The sequence below is a fragment of the Hyla sarda genome, chromosome 4 (assembly GCF_029499605.1).
Source record: "Hyla sarda isolate aHylSar1 chromosome 4, aHylSar1.hap1, whole genome shotgun sequence".
Classification (NCBI taxonomy): Eukaryota; Metazoa; Chordata; class Amphibia; order Anura; family Hylidae; genus Hyla; species Hyla sarda.
In genome coordinates, this window is record NC_079192.1 from 137,007,039 (window position 1) to 137,034,162 (window position 27,124).

Consider the following 27,124-nt stretch of genomic DNA (forward strand, 5'->3'; position numbering starts at 1 on the left):
ACATAGATGCGCTGCGGGGGTCAGACATATATCCATATGTCTTGCCCCCACAGCGCTTCTATAATTATATGCCTTTGCAGCGCTATGAATGAAAAGTATTCTAAAAGCAGCACATCTGTCCGGGAAGCCGTCCAGCGCGATGAGCTGCTGATAGAATACTTGTCATTCATAGTGCAGTGGCATATGATTATAGAAGCACTCTGGGGGCCAGACATATAGCGTTATCTGGCCCCCACAGTGCTTCTAAGTACGTATGCTGCTGCAGCGCTATAAAAGACAAGTATGCGCTTCTAATCGAATATTTTTTATTCATAGTACTGCGGGGGTTTATGATAGCTATATGCGCTGCAGGGGGGGCAATATATATATAGATTTATATATATATGTGCTGCGGGGGGCAATATATATATATGCGCTGCGGGGAGCAAGACATATAGCGCAGCAGAGGGGCAAGATTTATAGAGGTGCTTTGAGGGCCAGACATATTAACCCCTCACCCCCACCTCCCAGCGATTCTATATATCTTTCCCCATCGCAGCGCTTCTATTTTAAAGGTATTGTGAAGTATTCAAGGCAGACAAAAACCTCAAGAGGTAAGGGAAAGGCTCCCGGACACAAAAGAGAACACACAATGGAAACCTGGAAATGCTTAGGTAAGAGCCATCAGAAAGCAAGGAAAAAGTTTGCTTTCATGTGCAGTATTTTTATGGACAATGTGACTTTTTAGGAGACAGTCGCTATGATAAATTCAATACAACTGCAAAGTGACAATGGGCAAACTACCTGCTTTGATAAATTCCCCTCTATATGCATAGAAAGCTTAAATGGCTTCTTTGATAGGCCCCTTAATGAAGGTGTAATAGATAGATAAGGGGGATCAAGGGGAACAGAAACATCCAGAACTGCAGAGCGCAACCTCTGAACTACTCTCCAGAAACCCTCAATGAGGGGACATTACCAAAATATATGAAAAACAGTACCCAGACCCACCCCATAATGCCAGCATTGGGGAGGTACAGTCGGGTTTAGCTCATTCAGGAGCTCCGGAGTATGGTACCATAACATTAGCATTTTAAATTAGGTCTCCTTATAGGCTGTACAGATAGATGCTTTAGAGACTCGATCCCAAACCACCTACCACTGGGGTAAAGTAATAGTGGTGTGAAGGGCGTCTTCCCAACGCTGCATATAGTGATGGGACGGGGCCTCACCATCTAGGGAAAGAACGAGGATAGAGTAGAAAGCAGAAAGAAGTCCCTTTGCCTGAGGTCCACTCCGACACAGTCGTTCAAAACCATTGGGCAAGGACACAGCCAGAGACCCCCGTTTAGAGGACAGATAGTGGCAAAGCTGTTGGTAGTGAAGTTCCTCAGTCGGGGGGAGATTCTTACACGAGGACAATTGCTCAAAGGACAGGAGAGTACGAGAGAGAGGGTCAACCACATCCGCCCAGCAAAATAGACCCCTAGAGCCCCATCATCCCTGAAATCAAGCCAGAGGGAAAAGCAGGGTGATAAAGAAAAGATTGAAGGGGAGAGAAAGAAGAGTAAAGGTTAAACTTCCAAGAGCAATATTCCTAAACATAACGGGAAAAGGACATGGTACCCAATAACGGACCTAAGGAAGCATAGGGGGAAGAAAAGCTACACAAGAGAGCAATCGGGTGACCGGAGCAAGCCATAGCTTTTCCAACTCCATCCACCGACTATAGGCATGATATATGGATCATGCTACCAAATTACGTAAATGGGAAGCACAGTAGTATTTGGTGACAGGTACTCCTAAACCCCCGCTAGATTTGCTAGCTAACATGACTGACAATGGGAGTAGATGCCATTTAGCATCCCAGATAAATAAAAAAAATAGCAGATTGAAAGGAGCGAAGAGCAGAAAGAGTTATTCTCACAGGTAGGATCTCAAAGTAATAAAGCAATTTAGGGAGGATGGTCATCTTAACCGCCGCTATACGACCGAAAAAATTAATATACTGGGATTGCCACTTCTCCATAAGAGCCCTCAAGTCACGAAAGAGAGGGAAAATTAGTAGAATAGAGGGATGAGTAAGAAGGAGATAACAGCACCCCCAGGTATTTTAGTGCAGAAGGCGACAATTTAAAGGAGAAGTTAGTTTGTAGAAGGGAAGACAGAGACAGAGAGAGATTCAGGAGCAGTGCCTCAGACTTGGAAAGATTTAATTTATACCCCAAAACCTCCCCATAGGAATGAAAAGGTTAGGAAGGGATACTAGAGGCTTAGTGAGAGAGGCATATCTTAAATTCCCTATCACGAATGGATACCCCAGAGATGTTTAGAGGTTCAATACACAAAGCAAAGATCAGTGGGAAAGAGGGCAACCCTGCAGAGTGCCATTAAAGAGAGGAAAAGAGGAGGAAGAAGTATGAGGATGTTTGAGAGAAGCAGTAGGAGAAGAGTAGAGACCCCACAGTGCCGTTAGAAAATTTCCCATAATGCCAAATTGTTGAAGGGTAAGAAAAAGAAAAGGCCAACCAAGCCTATCAAAGACCTTTTCAGCATCCAGGCTCAAAATCAAAGCCTGCTCGGACCTCCGATTGAGTAGATCTATAAGGCCCACTACTCTCCTTATATTATCACCTCCCTGGCGACAGGGAATAAACCCCACCTGATCCTTATGCAAAAGGGAGGAAAGAAAACAGGATAGGCGTGCCGCTAAAACTTTCAAAAAAAGCTTGAAATCTGAGTTAAAGGAGTACTCCGGCGCGCACTATTTTCCTTTTATCCCGTATAGGCTGCAAAATAAAAGAAAACACACTTTCTCTTACTTGCCAATGAGCCCCCGGAGCTCCAGTACACTCTGGTACAGGTGTTCGGTCCCCGGGCTTTATTCTTCTTTCTTCCTGTTAGCCCGGAATGTCACACGGAGCTTCAGCCTATCACCGGCCGAGGCGGAACAACGCTGCGACCGGTGATAGGCTAAAGCTCCGTGTGACGTGCCGGGCTAACAGGAAGTAAGAAGAATACAGCCCGGGGACCGAACACCTGTACCGGAGTGTACCGGAGCTCCGGGGGCTCGTTGGCAGGTAAGAGAAAGTGTGTTTTCTTTTATTTTGCAGCCCGGACGGGAAAAAAGTGTGCGCCGGAGTACTCCTTTAAGGAGAGGAATGGTCCTAAAGCTGGAGCAATCGTGACGATCTTTATGTAGCTTAGGGATCAAAGAGATAAGTAAGTGCAATAAAGACCGCAGATTTCCTCCCCACCCTTGAAAGAATTGAAAAGGGGAACAAGCCTTGTAGTACAAATAGGTGAAACCATCTGGACCAGGAGAGCGCCCCACAGGGAGAGTCTTAAGCACTTCAGACAGTTCCTCCAAAGTAATAGGAGCATTTAGCACTTCACGATCAGACTCCGAGAGAGTCGGCAGACTGCATCGGGAGAAGTAGGAGACCAACACTGCAGCACGTTCTGCCGGGCCAGACGGAAGTTGAGAAGGGAGGGAATAAAGCTTGGAGTAATAATCAAAGAAGAGTTGGGAAATCTTATCAAGATGATTGTGAAGTACCCCGGAAGAGTCCCTCAAAGCAGAGGGAGACTGGGCGGCCGCATGATCCCTTAAGCATCTAGCTAGCATAGTGTGAGCTTTGTTACCTTTTCCATAAAAGCGCTGCTTAGCATAAAGCAAATGACGTTCCACCTTCCGCAGAGCAAAATCAGCCAATTGGGACAGAGCAACAACCAGTCGCCTCAGCACCAAGAAGGGGGGGGGGGGGGGGGGAAGTAATCAAAAGAGCCTCAAGTTCAGAGATCTGTTTTCGAAGTTCTCGAGTGCGAGCCGCAGAGTCACGTTTTAGTCTAGAGCCCAATGCAATACAATGGCCTCGTACCACAGATTTATGAGCTTCCCACAGAACAGCTTGGGAGGACACAGATCCATCATTAGTAGCAAAATAGTCAGTTATGCACTGCAGTATCGAGTCCTGGGAAGATGGAAATGTAAGTAGGGAATCATTGAGGTGCCAATGGCAGTGTCTAGAGTAGGAAGTAAATAGGGAGAAAGGAAGAAGAACCGGGCTATGATCCGACCACGAGATAGGGTCCAAGGAAGCACCTGAAAGCATATGAACCATAGGGAGATTACCAAAGAAATAGTCTATGCGGGTATGAAGTTTATGAGGGTGAGAGTAGAAGTTAAAAGAATAATCAGTAGGGTGGTTAATACGGCAGAGATCATAGAGAGAGGAGGCATGAACCAAGCGCCGAAAGACAGAAGAAAAGCGTAACTGGACAGGGGAGGGAGGAGGCGGCTTACGTGGAGTGACTGTCCATAGTGGAAGAAAAAACTAGATTAAAATCTCCCCCTAGGAGCCACGCTGCGGGTGGGTACCGGTGGAGGTGAGCAAGGACCCATTGCAAAAAGGGATTTGAGAGGAGGTAGGGGCATAGAAATTACACAAAAGAAGCTGTTTACACCCAGAGAACCCTCAAAAATAAAGCGACACAGGGGATCAGCATAAGAGGAGGAGACCAGCAGAGGACAGGTGCGAAAGATAAGGATAGCTACCCTAGCAACCTTCCGAGGAGCGGACGCCAGAAAGACCTGGGGATATAAGTGATGAAGGAATTGAAAGGAGCCCGAATGGTTGAAGTGTGTCTCCTGAAGGTATACGATATCAGCACGCTGCATTACCAGCTCCCGCTGAAGAAGGCGTCGTTTCAAGGGAGAGTTAAGACCCTTGACATTCAAGGAGACACACAGCCATTAGGAGTCAAAGTTAAAAAAACATAGCAGAATTAGCAATATACTCACTCAAAGCATCAAAGGAGCCATTCATGATAATGGGAAGCACCACCAGCCCAAAGAGATCAAGTTGCGACCATGCAAATCTGAAGCACCTAGAGAAAAATTAGAAAAAAAAAAAAAGAAGGGAAAATACAAGAAAGACACACCAGGAGACCAGACAAAAAAATGACGAACATCAACAAAGAGGACAACACGGAAAGACAACACATCAAAAAACAAACCAGTGACTGAGTGGTCAAAGTGGAGGCCAAAGAGCAAGGGGAGATCAAAGCGTACAGGCAACTTATCCAGGACACAACCACTGCTATAGCCCCAAAGAAGGAAACAGAGGAACGCACCAAAAAGAAACCACCAAAAACAAGGAGGTCTCTCCCCGAGGCTACACCAATGAAGCATTCAAAGAAACAGTGACCAAATAAGCACCAAATTAGCAAAGATAACAGTAACAAGGTATTAATATGCGAATCCAATGGAGAGGTAGCTGATCATCACTGCCCCGGGAGGGCGAATAAAGGACAGTCACAGCATTCCACGGAAGAGATCCTCAAGGTGGGGCAGAAGCAGGGCTCCGCTGACCCTGGGAGGCCATCCTCCGGCCAAGAACAGGGCATTTAGCCCGAACAAGCTGCCCCACAGGGGGAAGAAGGGGAGGCGGAGGAGAGAGACCCCAGTCAATCAGTTGGGGAACAGGTAGGTCCAGGGCAGAATAGAAGGCCGGAAGGTCAGAGTAAGTATGCCGAACAGCAGAGCATCCATCTTTGTGGGCGTGTAGAGCAAATGGGAAGGACCACCTGTAAGGTATCTGGTGAGAGCGGGGGACGGCCAGGAGGGGATGGAGCATCCGTCACTTCCATAAAGGTCACCCAAGACAAGTCCTGGTATAGCTGCACTGGAGCACCAAAGTCAAACTGTCACAGGGATCGGGCCTTAGCCATTATCTCCTCCTTCACCTGAAAATCAGTAAGACAGCAGATGACATCTGTAGGGGGACCATTAGACGGTTTAGGATGGAGGGCCCAGTGTGTACGTTCCAATTTGATCAGATGAGATGGGGGCTCACCCAGAATCATATTGAATATTGCTTCTAGCATAGCAGGAAGGTCCTCCGCCTGGGTCGCCTCATGGAGACCACGGATCCGGATGTTATTGCATCGACCCCGATTATCTAGATCTTCCACATGGTCATGAAGGTTACTGAGAAAATCAATCTGAGAAGCAATGGTAGACTGAAGGCGTGCAATGTAGGCCCTGGTGGTGTCCTGTTCCTCCTCAAGCCCCTCAACCCTATTGGACACATGCTGAAGGTCTTGGCGAAGTGAGGAAATTTTGGCTCTGCACGTGTCCTTGACTTCAGAAATAAGGAAGCAAAAGTCTTCTTTAGTAGGGATTTGTGAGAGAAGCTGACCCCAATTAGGAGGAAAAGGCAATGAGGCCGGTACACCCGAGCAATCCAAGCCAGGGTCAGCGTCCCACCCAGATTTTTCAGCCCCAGGCATGGTGGTCTCCGGTGGGAGTATTACATCGGCAGGACACCTCTGTGGGGAAGAGCGGGGGGGCCCCCATAGAGTGCCTGGAGGTCACCATAAGACATTGAGGTTTCAGAGACCAGGTGATGGTAGGTCTCAGGGCACTCCCCAGGGGTGGAAAGGACAGGGGGGCACAGCCCAATCTCCATCCCCTGCTACAGGCAACAAGGGAGCGTCCAGAGCCTCAGTAATCAAGGCAGGGGTTAGTGCAGAGGTTAATGCAGACCCCTGAGCACCAGTAGGAGTAGCGTTCCTAGTGACACTGTCCCCTTTTACCAGGGCTGCCTAAGATGGCGGGATGCAGCCCAGGGATGATGCAGGCAAGGTGCTATCTGTATACTGAGGAGGAGGACTGTCTGGGCCAGCAATCCCCTCTAATAAAGTCCCAGAAGGGCCACTCACTGGAGGTCCAAGAAGGCCAGCAGGGGAGTCCAGTGCACAGGCTGGTGTCCCAGGGGTCGCAGGGCTTGCTGGGACAGAGAAGAGCCCTGTAAAAGTTGATGGCTGTGCTTAAATGGAGGCAGAGGCCTGGGGACCCCGAACAGATGGGTCAGAGAGCTGCTACTGACGGCCCCGAAACAAAGCAGCCAGCGAGTTAGGTGGGGGGGGTTGAGGTGTGCACGCAACCCACGGGATTGCAGCACCTACTGACCGGGAGCGGAGGCACCTCACTAAATCCTCGGCAGCCGGTGGGAGGTCCGGGACTGGAGCAGTAGTGGTCCTCAGGTAATGGGTGATGGATCCTGGGGAGGAAGCAGCATGAGGGCCAACAGGAGTTTTTGATCGCCTGCGGGTGTGCCTCCCCATTGATTAGAAGCGGGTTACTGCATATAATAGCTCATAGAAGGCCTCAGGGAGCGGAAGCCGACAAGCTATGCGGCAATCTCCTTCGGCACCAAGCCTCCCCCCCCCCCATGCCTTTCCTCTTAACCCATCTACAAATACCTATTCCTACTTTTCCCCCCTGTTCTTCTGTAATCTTCCCCACACACGTTGCTCCTCAGAACACTTTTTTTTTTCTTTTTTTATAACAATATTTTTATTGTATTTAGAAGAAAGAAACCAAAAACAGGCAGGACACATATGAACATGTCAGCAAGTAACACATGTAAATACCGAAGTTACAGCTTTTTGACATATTTTGAAATATTCACCTATTACCTAGAGTACATTCATAAGTCATACATGAGGTGCCAAATACATCAACATATAGTAATAAATGTAACAAGAACAACAATACTAACAATACTCCCGCTTTGTAATGACATGGTGTGTAGCAAATCTGTATTGAGTTCGTATAGAGGGGAAGAGTCCTATCACCTAAAAGCGGGAGGAAGGCTGTTTGTTTCATGAGCTTGTTTTAATGTGAGTTTCTCAATGTATTAACAAAATCCCTAACTCTGGACTGTATTGTAAGGGCTGTGTAACCACACATCCCATTTAGCTAAGAACAACACATCCGAATTCATGGCGCTCGAGATTTTGTATTTATGCCAGCAATTAAAAGTTAACTTCTCTTTTAATTTCTTCAAGTGTCGGTAATCTTTCGGATTTCCAATGTTTCGCTATTATATGCCTAGCTGCTATGAGAGAGTGCATAATAATAGAACACTTAATATTAATTATTGAACAGATGACAGCTGGGGGTCAATAATTCACATATAGCTGGTCCACTAAACTAAACTAGCACTTTAAAAATGCTTATGGAAAACTGCATAATACTGTATACTGTCCAGAGCAGGAGTAATTCCCCCATAGCGACCCTCTCCTGCTCTGGACAGTTACTGACAACGACAGAGGTGGCAGCAGAGAGCACTGTGTCTGACTGTATGGGCTACATTGACTTACTCTTTAACCTGTAAAGGACGTAAGGTTTTTCCGCTTTTGCATTTTCTTTTTTTCCTCATCACCTTCTAAAAATCATAACTCTTTCAATTTTGCACATAAAATTCCATATAATGGCTTATTTTTTGTGCCACCAATTCTTCTTTGCAGTGACAGTCATTTTACCCAACAATCCACGGCGAAACGGGAAAAAAATTCATTGTGCGACAAAATTGAAGAAAAAAATAAATTTTGTAACTTTTGGGGGCTTCAGTTTCCACGCAGTGCATTGTTTGGTAAAAATGACACCTTCTCTTTATTCTGTAGGTCCATACGGTTAAAATGATACCCTACTTATATAGGTTGGATATTGTCGTACTTCGAAAAAAAATCATAACTACATGCAGGAAAATGTATATGTTAAAAATTCTCATCTTCTACCCCCTATAATTTTTTTATTTTTCCGCGCACGGGCCAGTATGAGGACTCATTTTTTTTGTATCGATCGGACTTTTTGATCGCTTTTTATTAATTTTTTCATGATATAAAAAGTGACCAAAAATACGCTATTTTGGAATTTGGAATTTTTTTGCACGTAAACCATTGACCGTGCGATTGAATTAATTATATATTTTTATAGTTTGGACATTTACGCATGTGGCGATACCACATATGTTTATTTTTATTTACACAGTTTGCTTTTTTATGGGAAAAAGGGGGGTGATTCAAACTTTTATTAGGGAAGGGGTTAAATGACCTTTGTTAACTTTTTTTTTCACTTTGTTTTTGCAGTGCTATAGCTCCCATAGGGAGCTATAGCACTGCACACACTGATCTCTTATGCTGATCCCTGCAAAGCCATAAGCTTTGCATGGATCAGCGAGATAGGGGCTTGATTGCTAAAGCCTGTAGCTCAGGCTTGGAGCAATCAAACCCAGATTGCACGAATCGGAGAAAGGTAAGGGGACCTCCGCTCGTGTCCTAGCTGATCGGGACATCGCGATTTTATAGCGATGTCCCGATCAGCCCGACTGAGCTGCCGAGATGCATTTACTATCACTTTCAGACGCGGCTGTCAACTTTGATCGCCGCGTCTGAAGGGTTAATAGCGCGCGTCACAACGATCTGTGCCGTGCGCTGTTAGCCCAGGGTCCCGGGTATGAATAGCAGTCGGGACCGACCCCGTTTTAGACACCGGAACCGGGCGTAGGGTGTACAGGTACGCCCTCCATCCTTAAGAGGTTAAAATAATACAGCTGATAAGTACTGAAAGGTATGAGTTTTGTGTAACTTTCTGGCATCAGTTGATATGACTTTTTTTCTTTGGAATGCCTCTTTAACCCCCTTAAAGGAGAACTCCGGAATATAAAAATTGTCGCCCATAGTTCCGGCAGTAAAAAAATAAAGATGTACATACCTTCCGCCGCTCCCCCGGGGCCTGGTGGTCGGAGAGTCTTACTGCGCTCAGCCAATCACCGGCCGCAGTGAAGTCCCGACTCGGCCGGCGACAGGCTAAGTTTTCGGCCCTGGCCGCAGGTGCCAGTGTAGTGAAGAATTTTGTGTCCTGAAGCGTTTTCACACTGCCGCTCAGCCTATCGCCGGCTGAGTCTGACTTCGCTGCGGCCGGTGATTGGCTGAGCGCAGTAGGATTCATCCGACCACCGGCAACCAGGAAGTGGATCGTGGCGGAGTCCGGAGCCGATTATCAGAGGCCCCGGGGGAGCGGAGGAAGGTATGTACATCTTTATTTTTTTACTGCCGTCACTATGGGCGACAATTTTGATATTCTGGAGTTCTTGTTTAAGTACTCAGGGTTTTAAATAATAACTATTTCAGTTTTCCACCAACAGACCTATATGAGGGATTTTTTTTTTAAGCACTAACAATTTTACTTTGTAATGAATTCAGTCATTTCAACACAAAATCTGCTGCAAAACCAAAAAAATATTTAGAGGTTTACATTTCCATGCAGTGCACTTTAAAATTACAACTTATTCTGTAGGTCCATGTGATTTAAATGATACTAAAGTTATATAGGTTTGATTTTGTATTACTTCTGTTAAAAAATTATAACTTTGTGAACGAAAATTAGTCCATTTAAAATCATCCTCTTCTGACCCTTATAACTTTTTTATTTTTCCATATACAGGGATGTGAGGGCTCATTTTTTGCACCTTGATCTGTGGTTTTTATTGGTACCATTTTTGTTCTGATGGGACTTTTTGATCGCTTTTTATAATTTTTTTTAGGGTATACAAAAATGACCAAAAATACACAATTTTGGACTTTGGTATTTTTTTGTATATGCCATTGACCATGCGGTTTAATTAACGTTATATTTTTATAGTTTGGACATTTACACACAGCAATACCACATGTTTATTTTTATTTACATATTTCTTTTAATGGGGAAAGGGGGGTGATTCACATTTATGAACTTTTTTTTAAACACCATTTTTTTGTCCCATTCTGATGACGAGGAGGCAAGGTAAGGGCCCTCCCGAAGTCCTCTCAGCTGATCTGCTCCACTGAGCTGCAGGGATTGATTTTTTTCTATTTTAGACGCCGCAATCAACCTTGATTGTGGCGTCTAAGGGGTTAATGGCGGGCATTACAGCGATCGGTCATGTCTGGGACCACTCCGCTATGACGCGGGCTTAGCTCCTGAGCCCACGTCAGAAGGGGAGTGGGTGCAGGGCTTACAGGTAAACCCTGCGTCCTTAAGAGGTTAAAGATAAGGGGTAATCAGAACATTATCTATTGTTTTAATCAAGGTTTCATGTGAACCATATTTTTAAAGAATTTTTGTTGATGTTTATTTCGATTTTACTGTATTTATCGGCGTATAACACGCACTTTTTAGGCTAAAATTTTTAGCCTAAAGTCTGTGTGCGTGTTATACGCCGATACACCCCCAGGAAAGGCAGGGGGAGAGAGGCAGTCGCTGCCCGCTTCTCTCCCCCTGCCTTTCCTGGGGTTAGAGCGCTGCTGTCGGCCCTTTTCACCCCCTGGTTATCGGCGCCGCTGCCCGTTCTGTCCCCCTGACTATCGGTGCCGGCGCCGATAGCCAGGGAGAGAGAAGCGGCGCCGACAGCCAGGGGGAGAGAAGGGACAGCGGCACCCATTGCCGGCGCCGCTGCCCCGTTGCCTCCCCCCATCCCCGGTGGCATAATTACCTGAGTCGGGTCCGCGCTGCTCCAGGCCTCCGTCGTGCGTCCCCGGCGTCATTGCTATGCGCTGAACGGCGCGGCGCATGACGTCAGAGCGCGGCGCCGTGCATAGCAACGACGCTGGGGACGCACGACGGAGGCCTGGAGCAGCGCGGACCCGTCTCAGGTAATTATGCCACCGGGGATGGGGGGAGGCAACGGGGCAGCGGCGCCGGCAATGGGTGCACCTGCCCCTTCTCTCCCCCTGGCTGTCGGCGCCGCTTCTCTCCCCCTGGCTATCGGCACCGGCACCGATAGTCAGGGGGACAGAACGGGCAGCGGCACCGATAACCAGGGGGTGAAAAGGGCCGACAGCAGCGCTCTAGACCCCAGGAAAGGCAGGGGGAGAGAAGCGGGCAGCGACGGCCTCTCTCCCCCTGCCTTTCCTGGGGGTATATCGGGGTATACACGCGCACACACGCACCCTCATTTTATCATGGATATTTGGGTAAAAAACTTTTTTTACCCAAATATCCTTGGTAAAATGAGGGTGCGTGTTATAGGCCGGTGCGTGGTATACCCCGATAAATACGGTACTTTACCTAACTATATATTAAAATAATCATAAAATTGTGCAGTTTCCATTATGGTCACTAGGCATAAAACTAAGCTGAGACTTCATGTTCTGTACAAATCACTTCTCAGCAGTGCCCTCCTTTTCAACAGACAGGATTACATTGAATGGTGACACGATTAAATAGCTAAAAGCGGTGCACATCATAGTTGTTGCTCACAGATCAGCCTCCTCCATCCTCTAGAAAAAGGACTTTAAAGGCAACACAGCATAGCTAGACACCTTTCCCAATCATGCCAACGGGACAGCTTTAGCCTATTGTTGTCCATGGGACTTGCTGTTAAGCATATCTCTAAATGATGTTAAAGCAGCTCAGGCAAGATGGCTGCCCCCTATAATATTCAAAAAATTGAAAAAAAAAAACTTTATAAATCAGAAACAGTTGAGAAACATGTTTCAGTATTTGTATCTGATCAGTAAAAATAAATAAAATTAAGGTGATCCCTTTAAGAACATATTGGGCCAAAGTTTTTTACTGATATCAGTTGGCGCTGCCCGCACTCGGAATCTCCGGATGGAAATTTTCTGTCTGGAAATTCTCAGTGTGAACATGGCCTCTGCAGCAGGCACCACAAGCCTTTTTAACTAGATTTTGCATGCAATATAAATACAGTCTGCTGTTCCCTTACACACTCACTGTTGGGAGAATGTTAAATATTATGCAGTGTTATATTTTTCAATACATATCATTCTCAAGGTTACAGGTAGTCATTGAGATACAATGTATAGTGCTGGATTTATATATTCAAATATTTAGAATCTATTGACATAGTACAATACTATTTCAGTATGCCCGTAGTGTGTGAGTGTGTGTGTGTGTGTGTGTGTGTGTGTGTGGGGGGGGGGGGGGGGGGATAATGGTTGCAGAACGAAACCAGACATGCACATGGAGTATCCAATCAGGGAAGAATACACCAACGATGTAATGTATAGATTGCCAGCCCACAAGGGAGACTAATCGCACTCATATTGAACCATATAAGTATAATTAAGAACACTCAATATTAAGAGACACATCCTCAATTAGGATAAACACACCTGCATTTAGGATACTAATACAGAAATTTAGGTGCACTACTGTGGTAGATGTATACAATGACATTGGCTAATCCCTCAACACTGATGTTAAAATTGAGACATTCGCCAGTGTATCCTTATATGAAGGACACACCAGAGCCCGCACACCAACGCCAAGGTTTCTCAGATGGCACGGGACCTAACGCTAACCTACCTGTGCGTAATAAGCAAAAACCAGGGGCCAGTGGGCAATTACAGCAGCACTAGGTCGACATGCAGCCTGCTCCCAGTTCCCTCCAGCGTGACTAAGCACACATACAATGGAAGGGGGAGGGAGGCTACAAGCCCCACCCAAGTTGGCTGATATAGGTGCATGGCCTCACAGGTGCAACCCTAATGCTGCCTGGAAAATGTTCAAGGAATATTAAAATATGGAGTTTACACACCTCCACGTATAAATTTACAAACAACAACAAAAAACGTGGTCTCAAATGGCTGGAGGTGCTCAACTCCAAATGCAGTTGTGCATATATACTGGGGGAGCAGATCCTGCCCTTGAAGTCTGTTGCTAGGGGCGATCCCCAGCATAAAAATGCATACAATGGAGGATGCCTGCAGCGGACTACAAGTGCCACAATAGAATCCGCTGCAGGCATCCTCCATTGTATGCATTTTTATGCTGGGGATCGCCCCTAGCAACGGACTGCAAGGGCAGGATCTGCTCCCCCAGTATATATGCACAACTGCATTTGGGGTTGAGCACCTCCAGCCATTTGAGACCACGTTTTTTGTTGTTGTTTGTAAATTTATACGTGGAGGTGTGTAAACTCCATATTTTAATATTCCTTGAACATTTTCCAGGCAGCATTAGGGTTGCACCTGTGAGGCCATGCACCTATATCAGCCAACTTGGGTGGGGCTTGTAGCCTCCCTCCCCCCTTCCATTGTATGTGTGCTTAGTCACGCTGGAGGGAACTGGGAGCAGGCTGCATGTCGACCTAGTGCTGCTGTAATTGCCCACTGGCCCCTGGTTTTTGCTTATTACGCACAGGTAGGTTAGCGTTAGGTCCCGTGCCATCTGAGAAACCTTGGCTCTGGTGTGTCCTTCATATAAGGATACACTGGCGAATGTCTCAATTTTAACATCAGTGTTGAGGGATTAGCCAATGTCATTGTATACATCTACCACAGTAGTGCACCTAAATTTCTGTATTAGTATTCTAATTGTTACACATCCACACTTGTGTAGGATTCTATTGTGGCACTTGTAGTCCGCTGCAGGCATCCTCCATTGCATGCATTTTTATGCTGGGGATCGCCCCTAGCAACGGACTACAAGGGCAGGATCTGCATTTGGGGTTGAGCACCTCCAGCCATTTGAGACCACGTTTTTTGTTGTTGTTTGTACACCTGCATTTAGGGTACGCTCACACTGACAAATATATGAGCGGAATTTGCGCTGAACAAATCCGCTCGGAATTTGTGCGGAATCTGCGCGGAATTCCGTGCGAATTCCACACAGAAATCAGTGCGGAGTTCAGCGCAGCATAGGAGACATTGTAAAAAATTTTTGACGGAATTCCGCGCAATTTCCGTGGGAATTCCGCCCGGAAGTGTGGCGGCCTGAAAATAATTTTTACATTACATGGTTCAATATGAGTTACAAAGCGAATTCCGCATGAAGAAAGAACATGTTCATTCTTCATGCGAAATGGAATTCAGTGACAGAATTCCGCTAGCGGAAATTCCTCAATGTGAACTGAGGAGCAGAATTTTCATTACATGCTATGGGTTTTTCACTGCTAAATGATTTGGAGAGGAATAAGCGAGCAGAATTACTTGTGGAAATTTCTCTCCAAACCCTCAGTGTGAACATACCCTTATAAAGAAGACACCCTCAATTATAATACACACACATAATTATTAGTATAAGTTAAACTTGAGTTCATGATGGGAGACAGGAATGCATGGACGAATGGAAAATGGAAGAAGAAGGAGAATGAAGGCTATGAGAAGCTGAGACAGAAGAATCTTGAAATAGAATGGAAGCTGAATGAAGTAACTAAGCCTTTGAGAAGGAAGTCCCAGTCGGTGAGATGAGATTAAAAACACAAGCCTATGTAACCCTAACTTATACTAAGGACTGTTATATATATGAAAAATTATTGTCTTATGTACTGCCTGCCATGTTGTCAAGAAGAATACAATAAATGTCAGTTTTTTTTATATAAACAAAGAGCTCTACATTCCCTCCATCATCAAACCTAAGTATATTTACCTATACAATATTTTTAGCAGAGAAGCTAAAAGTGGCTATACACTACAGATCTTACAGAACCAACAGTGCACTATAGAACATTTTCTGCCAACTGTTGTTGCCTTTTTGTTACACAAACGTGTGAAAGTGTGACAGACAGTGTCAGAAGACAGATATGGAGTATATTCAGAGCAAGGTCTTGTTACCAGTGGGGTACCTCAGGGATCTGTACTGGGACCAATATTGTTTAAAGCGTACCCGTCATAGTGCAAAGAAAAAAATAAAAAAAGTGATATGTTACTCAGGACCCAATCCTGATCATGTGCATATAATTTTTATGTGTCTCGGACCTATATATCCAGAGATATAAGCATGTATCTGCTGGGGAGTTACTTTTCCATTGTGCAGGCTGGAGGGGGCGTGTCTGTCTGTCTCCCTAACAGGAGCAATCCTTGATCAGTCAGCCAATCAGTACTCTCTACTCTGTAACCCTTTCCTCTCTGGTTTTATGCTGTGTCATGTGTCAGAGGAAGATACTTGGAGCTTGCCTGCAGTAATCAGAAGACATTATGGTGAATTCATAACAGGATAAAATGTATAAATATAAGAATAGATCTTTATATAATTAGTGCAAGGATTTTTTTTAAGTAAAAGTACAGCATTTTTATGAATACATGTTCTATCTGTTTTATCTTCTCCTAGTAAAGCTGGATGCTAATCAGCATAGCTGTCACTATGGGTGTCATTCATCTTTCACAGACTCCTGAATGTCTGATCAACTTCTTTGTCATTCAGGAGTCCGAGAAAGCTTTGACTATTTCAGCATGCTGGGAGTTGTAGTTTAGTAACAACTGAAGCTACAATGTTTGTAAATAACGGTTTTAGAGCAGTGTTGCCTCCAGCTGTTTTAAAACTACAGCTCCCAGCATGTCCACACATCCTTTATCTGTAGTTTTGCATACACAATAGAAATCTCCTATACTGGATACCGATATCCAGTATGCTGTAAAATCTAGACTAGTCTGTCTGGCTAAAAAAACAGGCGACCCCTAGTGGTGGCTATTTTGAGCTTGAATTTCCAGTGAAAATAAAAAAAAAAAAAAAAATTTACTGCTGTATATTGTGAAATGTCATATTATAATGAGTTGTGCAATATATGAAAATTTTTTTACAATGATAGTGCCTCTTTAATATCTTCAGTAATATTGCAAAAGGTCTCGATGGTAAGGTGTGTCTTTTTGCTGATGACACAAAGATATGTAACAGGGTTGATGTTCCTGGAGGGATACGTCAAATGGACACGGATTTAGGAAAACTAGAAGAATGGTCAGAACTCTGGCAACTGAAATTTAATGTGGACAAGTGCCAGATAATGAACCTGGAGCGTAAAAACCTTCAGGCAGAATATAGAATATTTGACACAGTCCTGACCTCAGTATCTGAGGAAAGAGATTTAGGAGTAATTATTTCAGAAGACTTAAAGGTAGGAAGACAATGTAATAGAGCAGCAGGAAATGCTAGCAGAATGCTTGGATGTATAGGGAGAGGTATAAGCAGTAGAAAGAGAGAAGTGCTCATGCCGCTGTACAGAACACTAGTGAGGCCTGGAGTATTGTGCGCAGTACTGGAGGCCGTATCTCCAGAAGGATATAGATACTCTAGAGAGTTCAGAGAAGAGCTACTAAACTAATACATGGATTGCAGGATAAAACTTACCAGGAAAGGTTAAAGGACCTTAACATGTATAGCTTGGAAGAAAGAAGAGACAGAGGGGATATGATAGAAACTTTTAAATACAAAAAGGGAATCAACACAGTAAAGGAGGAGAGCATAGTTAAAAGAAGAAAAACTACCACAAGAGGACATAGTTTTAAATTAGAGGGGCAAAAATTTAAAAGTAATATCAGGAAGTTTTACTTTACTGAGAGAGTAGTGGATGCATGGAATAGCCTTCCTGCAGAAGTGGTCGCTGCAAATACAGTGAAGGAGTTTAAACATACATGGGATAAGCATAAGGCTATCCTTCATATAAGATAGGGCCAGGGACTATTGATAGGATTCAGATTATTGGGCAGACTAGATGGGCCAAATGGTTCTTATTACATTCTAATTACATTCTGGCCCTCATTTACTAAGAAAATCGGGTTGTAAGTCTATCTTGCTTTCTTACCCGATTGCTTTTTTCCCCTGGTATTTATTATTATGTCGCATCCTGTTTGTCGCACGTGGGTTTTGTAGGTTTTGGTTTCCAACTCCTCTGAGCTGTCGGGAAAAAATCCACAACAATTCAACAAATTCGGGTTGGAAACCTTAATAAATACGTGGGAAAGCTCAGAAATGTCGGGTTACGCCCCTTTTTCGGGTTTGGGAGAATCCATATCGGGTCCGTCGGGAAAAAATGTTGCATAGTGTCGCAGACTGGCGCACGATGTCTGCGACATGGCGCAGACAAAGATGCGCCAAAAAAACCCGACAAAAGAGGTCGGGTTTAGAATAGTAAATGAGGGCCTCTATGTTTCTATGAATATAACTTAAACATGGAGCACAAAGCCCTTTTTTTTTTTTTTTTTTTTGAGCAGTAGGGTAAATGGTAGGATTTTTTTTCTCCCCAATAGGTCTATTTAGAAAGTTGCTTACTTAGACATTCGGGAAAGTAATTTAAAAAAAATTATGCAAATGTGTCTAAAAAAAGTTCTGATGACACTTAAAAATTTAGATAAAAGAAAATACAAAACTGTAATGGAGATTACTTTAGCATACTACTGTTTTGTAGGGAAGATTATTTAACATGCATTTTATTTTCTATAACATGATGGAAATACCTCTTCAAAGCATATTATTATTAATGCAAATGCTAATCAATCATATATTCTTGGAAAATCATTGCCAGAAAACCGTGCAGGATATACAGAACTCATATCACTTTGATAGATGGCGGCTGCAGCAATTTATCTGCCAGCGGTCATCTTCAATCAAAGGAATGTTACAGGGCTTTTGAGCCCCTTTTGCAAAAACAAGCACAGAATGTCAAGTCCAGATTTGCATGAACTTAAGTTCTAAATTATCTCTCTGTTTTCCAGTTATTTAATCGGTGTATTTTCTTATTAGGCATGATGTCATTTGTATTGTTGAATCATAGGATGCTGGCTGACAATTGCTTTTAATGAGTTTACCCATGCACATGTCACAGATGGGCTTGCACAAGGTCTGCTCATTATTAAAGCAGGATGCCTCTACAGAACCGAGTTTACTAGAATGTCATTAACTCATTCCATATCCATAACAGTTACTAGTGTACATACAGTATGCTTGTACGGTTAGCTATTCATATGAACATACCCAAACAGTAGACTTTTTCATTATTCTCTCAACGAAAATGAGCTGCAGACCTCTCAACACAAGTAGCTATAATCGATAAAGCACCATTCATACTGGTATTTACCTGAATTCCTTTCAGCCCACACAGAAAGTAACTGTGCCACAAAGGTTTTGTCTTATTAATCTCAATGTCATTAAGACTTAATGAAAAGTCCCTGTAAAGAGAAGAAAAAGTTATCAAAATTTGTTTTTTATAGCTCTCTGCTGCCACATGCTTGTGAAATAGGGTAAAACAGTCAGGACAAATATATTTTCTAGCAGGAAGACATTTATAAACTAAACTAGAGACACATTATTATGTTTGTGAAAATAGAAAACCACAGAATGTTTGGCTGTGTTCTAACTAAACACCAGCTTTCAAAATTCTGTTGACATAAATAAGGATTTCACATACTGGTGTTTATATTGTTAGTAACTTTTTTCAAGATTTGTGAAAAATTTAAATAGTGAGTTACATAGAAAAATTTACATATTATACTTGCACAGAATAAGTAAAAAGCCATCATCTGGACTGCAATGGATTTGGTTAGGACGAGACTGAGCAATGGAGCTTAAGGGGTCCCAATTTTTACCCTTTAACCCCTATGCAATATATGGACTCTGCTGCCCCCAGGGCATTAAACTTAAAGGGGTACTCCGGTGGGAAAAACATTTTTTAAATCAACTGGTGCTAGAAAGTTAAACAGATTTGGAAATTGTTTCTATTTAAAAACTTTAATCCTTCCTGTACTTAACAGTTGCTATATATCACAGAGAAAGTTCAGTTGTTATTTTTTGTCTGACCACAGTGCTCTCGGCTGACACCTCTGTTTATGTCAGGAACTGTCCAGAGCAGGTGAGGTTTGCTATAGTGATTTCCTCCTGCTCTGGACAGTTCCTGACATGGACAGAGGTGCAGCAGAGAGCACTGTGGTCAGATAGAAAAGAAAATCAGAAAGAAAAGAACTTCTTTCTTTTGGAGCATACAGAAACTGATAAGTACTGGAAGGATTAAGATTTTTAAACAGACGCAATTTACAAATCTTTTTAACTTTCTGGCACCAGTTAGTTTAAAAAAATAAAATAAATACTTTTCCACGGGAGTGTGCAATGCCAAGAAAAAAGACAGTAGTGTGGTCACAAGCAGATGTAAGGGCAGGTAAAGTGCTGTCAAATACTTAGGATGGTCAGGAGGGCATGGAAGAAAGCAGACAATCGGTTGAGTTTAGGAAACAAACCAGGTCAACAACTAAGTGAATGAAACTGTTAAACACCTTTGCACAAAACAGGATCTTAGAAACCTTATAGTTAGAGGAAAGATGGAATAAAGTTCCTAGAATTGCCTTTAGCGAAAGGTCATTGGATAGAAAAGCAGAATTTTAGAGCAATAATGTGCTTTAGAGCATGTATTGGCTTCTGGCCTCTTATAGAGTAGAAGAGGTCCCAGCAGGAGGAAGGTGCTGGAGGACAGGGGTAGCAGAGGAAGGACACAAAAATAAATTACAATGGAGTGGGGAACAATAGCAACAGTAAGCACAGCAGCAGTGAGGAATACCTCAGTAGATTAAGAAGACCTACAAACCACACAATGAATAATGAATCTACACAGACTGATGTCTGTTTTAATTGGGGTGTTCACAATTGCTTAGACCATATTAAAGTTATTTCTTTAAAAAAAGTTATATTAAATAAATAAAAAAGTTAAATATTATGCCCAACCAACACTGCAACATGCTTCCTTCTTTAACCCCTTGCCGCAGAACACCGTTTATAAACGGCGCTTCGGCACAGCAGGATTATGAAGCGAGCTCAGGAGCTGAGCTCGCATCATACCCGCATGGTCCCAGCTGCTATCAGCAGCCAGGACCCGTGGCTAATGCTCAGGCAGATGTCCGGCATTAACTCTTTGGACGCGGCGATCAAAGTTGTTCGCCGCCTATAAAGTGAAACCAAAAGCTTCTTGGCAGCTCAGTTGGGCTGATCAGGACCACCGGTGTCCCGATCAGCTAAGACGCATGAGGAGGGTTCCGTACCTGCCTCCTAGGCATCCGACCGCCTAATGACTGCCTAATGATGGCATAGCATTGATCAGTGTAATAAATCAGTGTAATGCATGTTATAGTCCCCTATGGGGGCTATAAAATTGTAAAAAAAAAAAAAAAATGATGATTTAACCCCTCCCATAATAGAAGTTTGAATCGCCCCCGTTTTCCCCAAAAAAAAAAAATAACTGTGTAAATAAAAATTAACATATGGGGTATCGCCGCATGCGTAAACATCTGAACTATAAAAATTATATAGTTAACCGCACGGTCAATGGCGTATGCGTAAAAAAATTCCAGAGTCCAAAATAGTGTATTTTTGGTCACTTTTTATACCATATAAAAATAAAAAGCGATCAAAAAGTCCCATCAAAACAAAACTCATACCGATAAAAACCTCAGATCACGACACAAAAATATTGCCCTCATACCGCCCCGTATGCGGAAAAATAAATAAGTTATAGGGGTCAGAAAATTACAGTTTTAAACTTATAAATTTTCGTGCATGAAGTTATGATTTTTTCCAGAAGTACGACAAAATCAAACCTATATAAGTAGAGTATCATTTCAATTGTATAGAACTACAGAATAAAGAGAAGGTGTCATTTTTACAGAAAAATTTACTGCGTGGAAACGGAAGCCCCCAAACTTACAAAATGGCGTTTTTTCTTAAATTTTGTTGCACAATGATTTTTCGCCATAGATTTTTGGGTAAAATTACTGATTTGTTACAAAGTAGAATTGGTGGCGCAAAAAAATAAGCCATCATATGGATTTTTAGGTGCAAAATTGAAAGGGTTATGATTTTTAAAAGGTAAGGAGGAAAAAACTTAAGGGCAAAAACGGAAAAACGCTCAGTCCTTAAGGGATTAGAAAGTAATATTGACGTGAAGCAATACCACATTCTTTAGAGAGCATGCAGCCCCAACACTACAATAACCCTTTTAGTAAGCAAATGTAGTACAAACTATTAATGAGGCAGTGGCACAATCTTTAAAAGACAGTGTAAACTATAGTAGAGTAGTGCAGTAATGATGTATCAGAAACTGAAAACATAAAAAAAAAAAATAATAATAATAATAATAAAAACAGATATTTTGTACAGTTGTTTATGTTGAATGGCCACATAAAGACCTATTAGTATTCCAGGTTTCATACTGGCCACTAGAGCAGACACAATGGCTAACACTTCATGTGTTTTCCATAACGCGTTTGAAAGCTTAGCTGTATAGATTGCCACAGATAAACATTGATAATGATAATGAGTCATTTCATTACCACAAGAAAGTGTATAAGTTAAAGGGGGAACTCCGGTGGAAACAAGTAGAAAACAAATGTTTTCAAATCAACTGGTTCCTGAAAGTTAAACAGATTTGTAAATTACCGTATCACAGCAGGAACAATTAACAGCTTTAAAGCAGGGTTAGATACATTCCTGGAACAAAATAACATTAATGCTTATGCAGAATTATAAAACTACATCCCTTTCCCTTATCCCCTTACATCCTTCCCTTCAATCCCCTGGTTGGACTTGATGGACGTATGTCTTTTTTCAACCATACTAACAATGTAACTATGTAACTATGTATTTATCGGGGTATACCACGCACCGGCCTATAACACGCACCCTCATTTTACCAAGGATATTTGGGTAAAAAAAGTTTTTTACCCAAATATCCATGGTAAAATGAGGGTGCGTGTGTGCGCGTGTATACCCCGATATACCCCCAGGAAAGGCAGGGGGAGAGAGGCCGTCGCTGCCCCCTTCTCTCCCCCTGCCTTTCCTGGGGTCTAGAGCCCTGCTGCCGGCCCTTCTCTCCCCCTGGCTATCGGCGCCGCTGCCCGTTCTGTCCCCCTGACTATCGGTGCCGGCGCCTATAGCCAGGGGGAGAGAAGCGGCGCCGACAGCCAGGGGGAGAGAAGAGGCAGCGGCACCCATTGCCAGTGCCGCTGCCCCGTTGCCTCCCCCCATCCCCGGTGGCATAATTACCTGCGTCTGGTCCGCGCTGCTGTAGGCCTCCGGCGTGCGTCCCCTGCGTCGTTGCTATGCACGGCGCAGCGCACTGACGTCATGCGCTGCGCCGTGCAGCGCATAGCAACGACGCCACGGACGCACGCCGGAGGACTGCAGCAGCGCGGACCCGACCCAGGTAATTATGCCACCGGGGATGGGGGGAGGCAACGGGGCAACGGCGCCGGCAATGGGTGCCGGTGCCCTTTCTCTCCCCCTGGCTATCGGCGCCGCTTCTCTCCCCCTGGCTATCGGCGCCGGCAATGGGGCGCCGGCACCGATAGTCAGGGGGACAGTACGGGCAGCGGCGCCGATAGCAAGGGGGAGAGAAAGGCCGGCAGCAGCGCTCTAGACCCCAGGAAAGGCAGGGGGAGAGAAGCGGGCAGCGACGGCCTCTCTCCCCCTGCCTTTCCTGGGGCTGTATCGGCATATAACACGCACATGGACTTTAGGCTGAAAATTTTAGCCTAAAAAGTGCGTGTTATACGCCGATAAATACGGTACATCTATAAAAAAAAAATTTTTATGTCTGACAACAGTGCTCTCTGCTGACACCCCTGTTCGTGTCAGGAACTGTCCAGATTTGAATCATATCCCCATAGAAAACCTCTCCTGCTTTGGACAGTTCCTGATACGGACAGAGGTGTCAGTAGAGAGCACTGCTGTCAGACAGAAAAGAACTTCACAAATTTCTCTGTAGTTTATCTGTAGTATACAACAGCTGATAGTATATTTTTGAATAGAAGTGAGTTACAAATATGTTTAATTTTCATGCACCAATCGATTTGAAAATATTAAACATTTTTCCACCGAAGTTCCCCTTTAAGGACAGTTCTATGGTACTACTGGAGGCCCAGATGAAAAAGCAAAGCAAAAATGTATACACAGATAAGACGCTATATGCATCATCTTCACGATGTCTTTGGGTGGGGGGGGGGTAATCTATACTCTCTGGAGGCTGTAAAAATCTATGACATTTCTCTGTCAGTTGGTTTCTTTCCATTTCCGCTGTTGTAAAGCATACACAACTTGCTGTGCAGTCTATACAAACAATGCAGTAAGGAATTTGTATATCTGACAACCATGCAACCATGTAACATTTTTAAAAGGTATACACTCACAAATACCTCTCTCTCTAAAAATTAATTGTTGTTCCACATCAAGATGGTCTAGACCAGTGATGGCGAACCATTTTGAGCCCGAGTACCCAAACCGTAATGCACGCTAACTTTTTTTCCGTCAAAGTGTCAGCACAGCAATTAAATCAGAATACTGAGGTTTAAGTTTAGAAAAAAACAACTTAGGTAGGCAGTATGTTCCCCCACATTAGGTAGGCAGTATAATTCCCCCACATTATGTTGGCAGTATGTTCCCCCCACATCAGGTTGCAGTTCCCCCACATTAGGTTGGCAGTATGTTCTCTCACATTAGGTTGGCAGTATGTTCCACCACATTAGGATAGCAGTATAGTTCCCCCACATTAGGTTGGCAGTATAGTTCCCCCACATTATGTGGTAGTTCCCCCACATAAGGTAGGCAGTATAGTTCCTCCACATTAGGTTGTAGTTCCCCCACATTAGGTTTGCAGTATAGTTTCCCCACAGACATACAGCCTTCAGCCATGTACAGTGTATGGCTGGAGGCTGTATGTCTGTGTACTGCCTCACAGTGCTCCATCCACCGCTCCTCCGGTCAGGGGTCATGATCTGTTATAGCAGTAGGTCCCGGGACCAGAGGAGCTGTGGTCGGAGCACTGAAGATGACGTGCAGGTATCTTACCATGCCTGCACGTCCTCTTCCTCTATGCTCTGCTCCTCCCTTCCTATGGGCGCATGCACGGGAAGTCAGTGATGTCCCTACGTGCACTGCCTCCCGGAGGCCCCTGGGTTTTTAAAGATAACGCAGGGCCGCAGAAAGGTAACCGCACATCCTTGTGTCCCGAAAAGATCTTTCGGGACACAGGGATGTCCCGGTTTGCCCCGCCTGGCAAACCATGGCTGCATGCCCACAGAGGGGGCTTGGCGTGCCCCCTGTGGCACACGTGCCATAGGTTCGCCATCACTGGTCTAGTCTATAAGAAGGTTGCTGAGACCCTGAAACTGAGCTGCAGCACAGTGTTCAAGACCATACAGGACAGGTTCAACTCAGAACTGGCCTCCTCATGGTTGATAATAGAAGTTTAGTGCACATGTTCTGCGCCATATCCAAAGGCTGTCTTTAGGAAATATATGTATCTGTGCTGTCAATATTGCTGCAGAGGTGAAAGGGGTAGTAGGTAGGAGGTCAGCCTGTCAGAGCTCAGTGCATATGCTGCACACTGCATCAAATTTGTTTGCATGGCTGTCATCCTAGTAGGAAGCCTCTTCTAAAGATGATGCACACAAAATGCCGCAATCAGTTTGCTGAAGACATGTACACTAAGGACATGAATTACTGGAACCATGTACAGGTACTGTGGTCCAATGAGACCAAGACAAACTTATTTGGCTCAGATGGTGTCAAGCGTCTTTGGTGGCAAATAGGTGAGGAGTACAAAGATAAGTGTGTCCAAGTATGGTGGTGGGATGCTCTGGGGCTGCATTAGGGCTGATGGTACTGGGGAGCTACAGATCATCAAGGGAACCATGAATGCCAACATGTACTGTGACATATTAACCCCTAAAACACCCAGGGCGTACCTGTACGCCCTGATCACGCTCACCTGCTATTACGCGGGCTCACGAGCTGACTCTGCCTCATAGGTGGTCCCGGCAGCTATCAGCAGCAAGGACCCGTGTCTACTGCCGTATATCACCGATCACGGTGATGCCTTGCATTAACCCCTTAGATGCTGCGGTCATAGTTGATCACGGCATCTAAAATTTTAAAAATCCATTTCAGGCAACACAACGGAGCTGATCGTAACCACTGTGGAAAAACCGTGATGTCCAGATCAACTGAGAGGACAGCGGGAGGGCCCTCTGCTGCCTCCTCACCGTCCGATCATTGCTAGGTTGCTCCAGGCAGTCTCAGCAGCCAGAAGCACTCGAGCACCGATAACACTGATCAATGCTATGCTATGGCATAGCACTGAACAGTGTATGCAATCCAAGGACTATAGGGGACTATAAAATGGTGTAAAAAAAATAAATAAATAAAATAAGTTAATGTGAATTAACCTGTTCCCTAGTAAAAGTTTGAATCACCCCCTTTTCTCATTTAAAAAAAAAAAATATATGTAAACAAAAATAAACATATGTGGTATTGCCGCGTGCATAAATGTCTGGACTACGGTCAATGGCGTATACGTAAAAAAATACCAAAGCCCAAAATTGTGTAAAGAAAACTATAAAAAGCGATCAAAAGTGTCCAATCAAAACAAAAATGGTACTGATAAAAAAACTAAAGATCACAGCGCAAATAATTAGCCCTCACACATCAACGTTTGTTGAAAAATAAAAAGAAGTTATAGGGGTCAGAAGAGGACAATATTAAATAGACACATTTTCATGAATAAAGTTATAATTTTTTAACAGAAGTAAGACGTAGTAAAACCTATATAACGTGGGTATCATTTTAAGGATAAGGTGTAATTTTTGCCCAAAAAAAGTGTACTGCGTTGAAACAGAATTATAAAAAATGACAAAGTAAAATTGGTAGTGCATAAAACAAGCGCTCCTATGGGTCTGTTGGTGGAAAAAAACAAATTTTTAGAAGGTGAGGAGGAAAAAACGTAAGTGCAAAAATGGAAAAAAACCTGAGTCCTTAAGAGGTTACAGCACAGCATGATTCCCTCTCATCAAATAGTGGGCTGCAGGGCAGTATTCCAGCAAGATAACAACCCTAAGCACACCTCCAAGATTACCACTGCCTTCCTAAAGATACTAAGGGTAAAGGTTATGGCCTGGCCAAGCAGGTTTCCAGACAAACTCTAATGAGCATTTGTGGGGCATTCAAGGTCTCTAACATCCACTAGCTCCATGATGTCATCATGAATGAGTGGAAGAGGACTTCAGAAGCAACCTATGAAGCTCTGGCAATGAAGTTCATGCCCAAGAGGCTTAAAGGGGTACTCTGGTGAAAACCTTTTTTCTTTTAAATCAACTGGTGGCAGAAAGTTAAACAGATTTGTAAATTACTTCTATTAAAAAATCTTAATCCTTCCAGTACTTATTAGCTGCTGAATACTACAGAGGAAATTCCTTTATTTTTGGAACACTGATGACATCATGAGCACAGTGCTCGCTGCTGACATCTCTGTCCATTTTAGCAACCATGCATAGCAGATGTATGCTAAGGGCAGCATGGTGGCTCAGTGGTTAGCACTGCTGCCTTGCAGTGCTGGGGACTTGGGTTTAAGGACAACAATAAATAAAGCCTTATTATTATTATTATAATAACGTCAGCAGAGAGAACTGTGCTCGTGATGTCATCAGAGAGCATTCCAAAAAGAAAATAATTTCCTCTGTAGTATTCAGAAGCTAATAAGTACAGGAAGGATTAAGATTTTTTAATAGAAGTAATTTACAAATATGTTTAACTTTCTGCCAC

General features: G+C 43.8%; 1 protein-coding gene across 8 annotated transcripts in view; it reads right to left on the reverse strand.

Annotated features, from left to right (window-relative positions):
- The window catches only part of GALK2 (galactokinase 2), a 626,364-nt gene that overhangs the window by 427,678 nt on the left and 171,562 nt on the right, over positions 1-27,124 (reverse strand). For all 8 annotated transcript variants that reach the window (XM_056572234.1, XM_056572231.1, XM_056572232.1 and 5 more), the window contains one exon: positions 18,627-18,717. In XM_056572234.1, the coding sequence (XP_056428209.1) occupies positions 18,627-18,717 (91 nt within the window). The remainder of the gene's footprint in view (positions 1-18,626; positions 18,718-27,124) is intronic.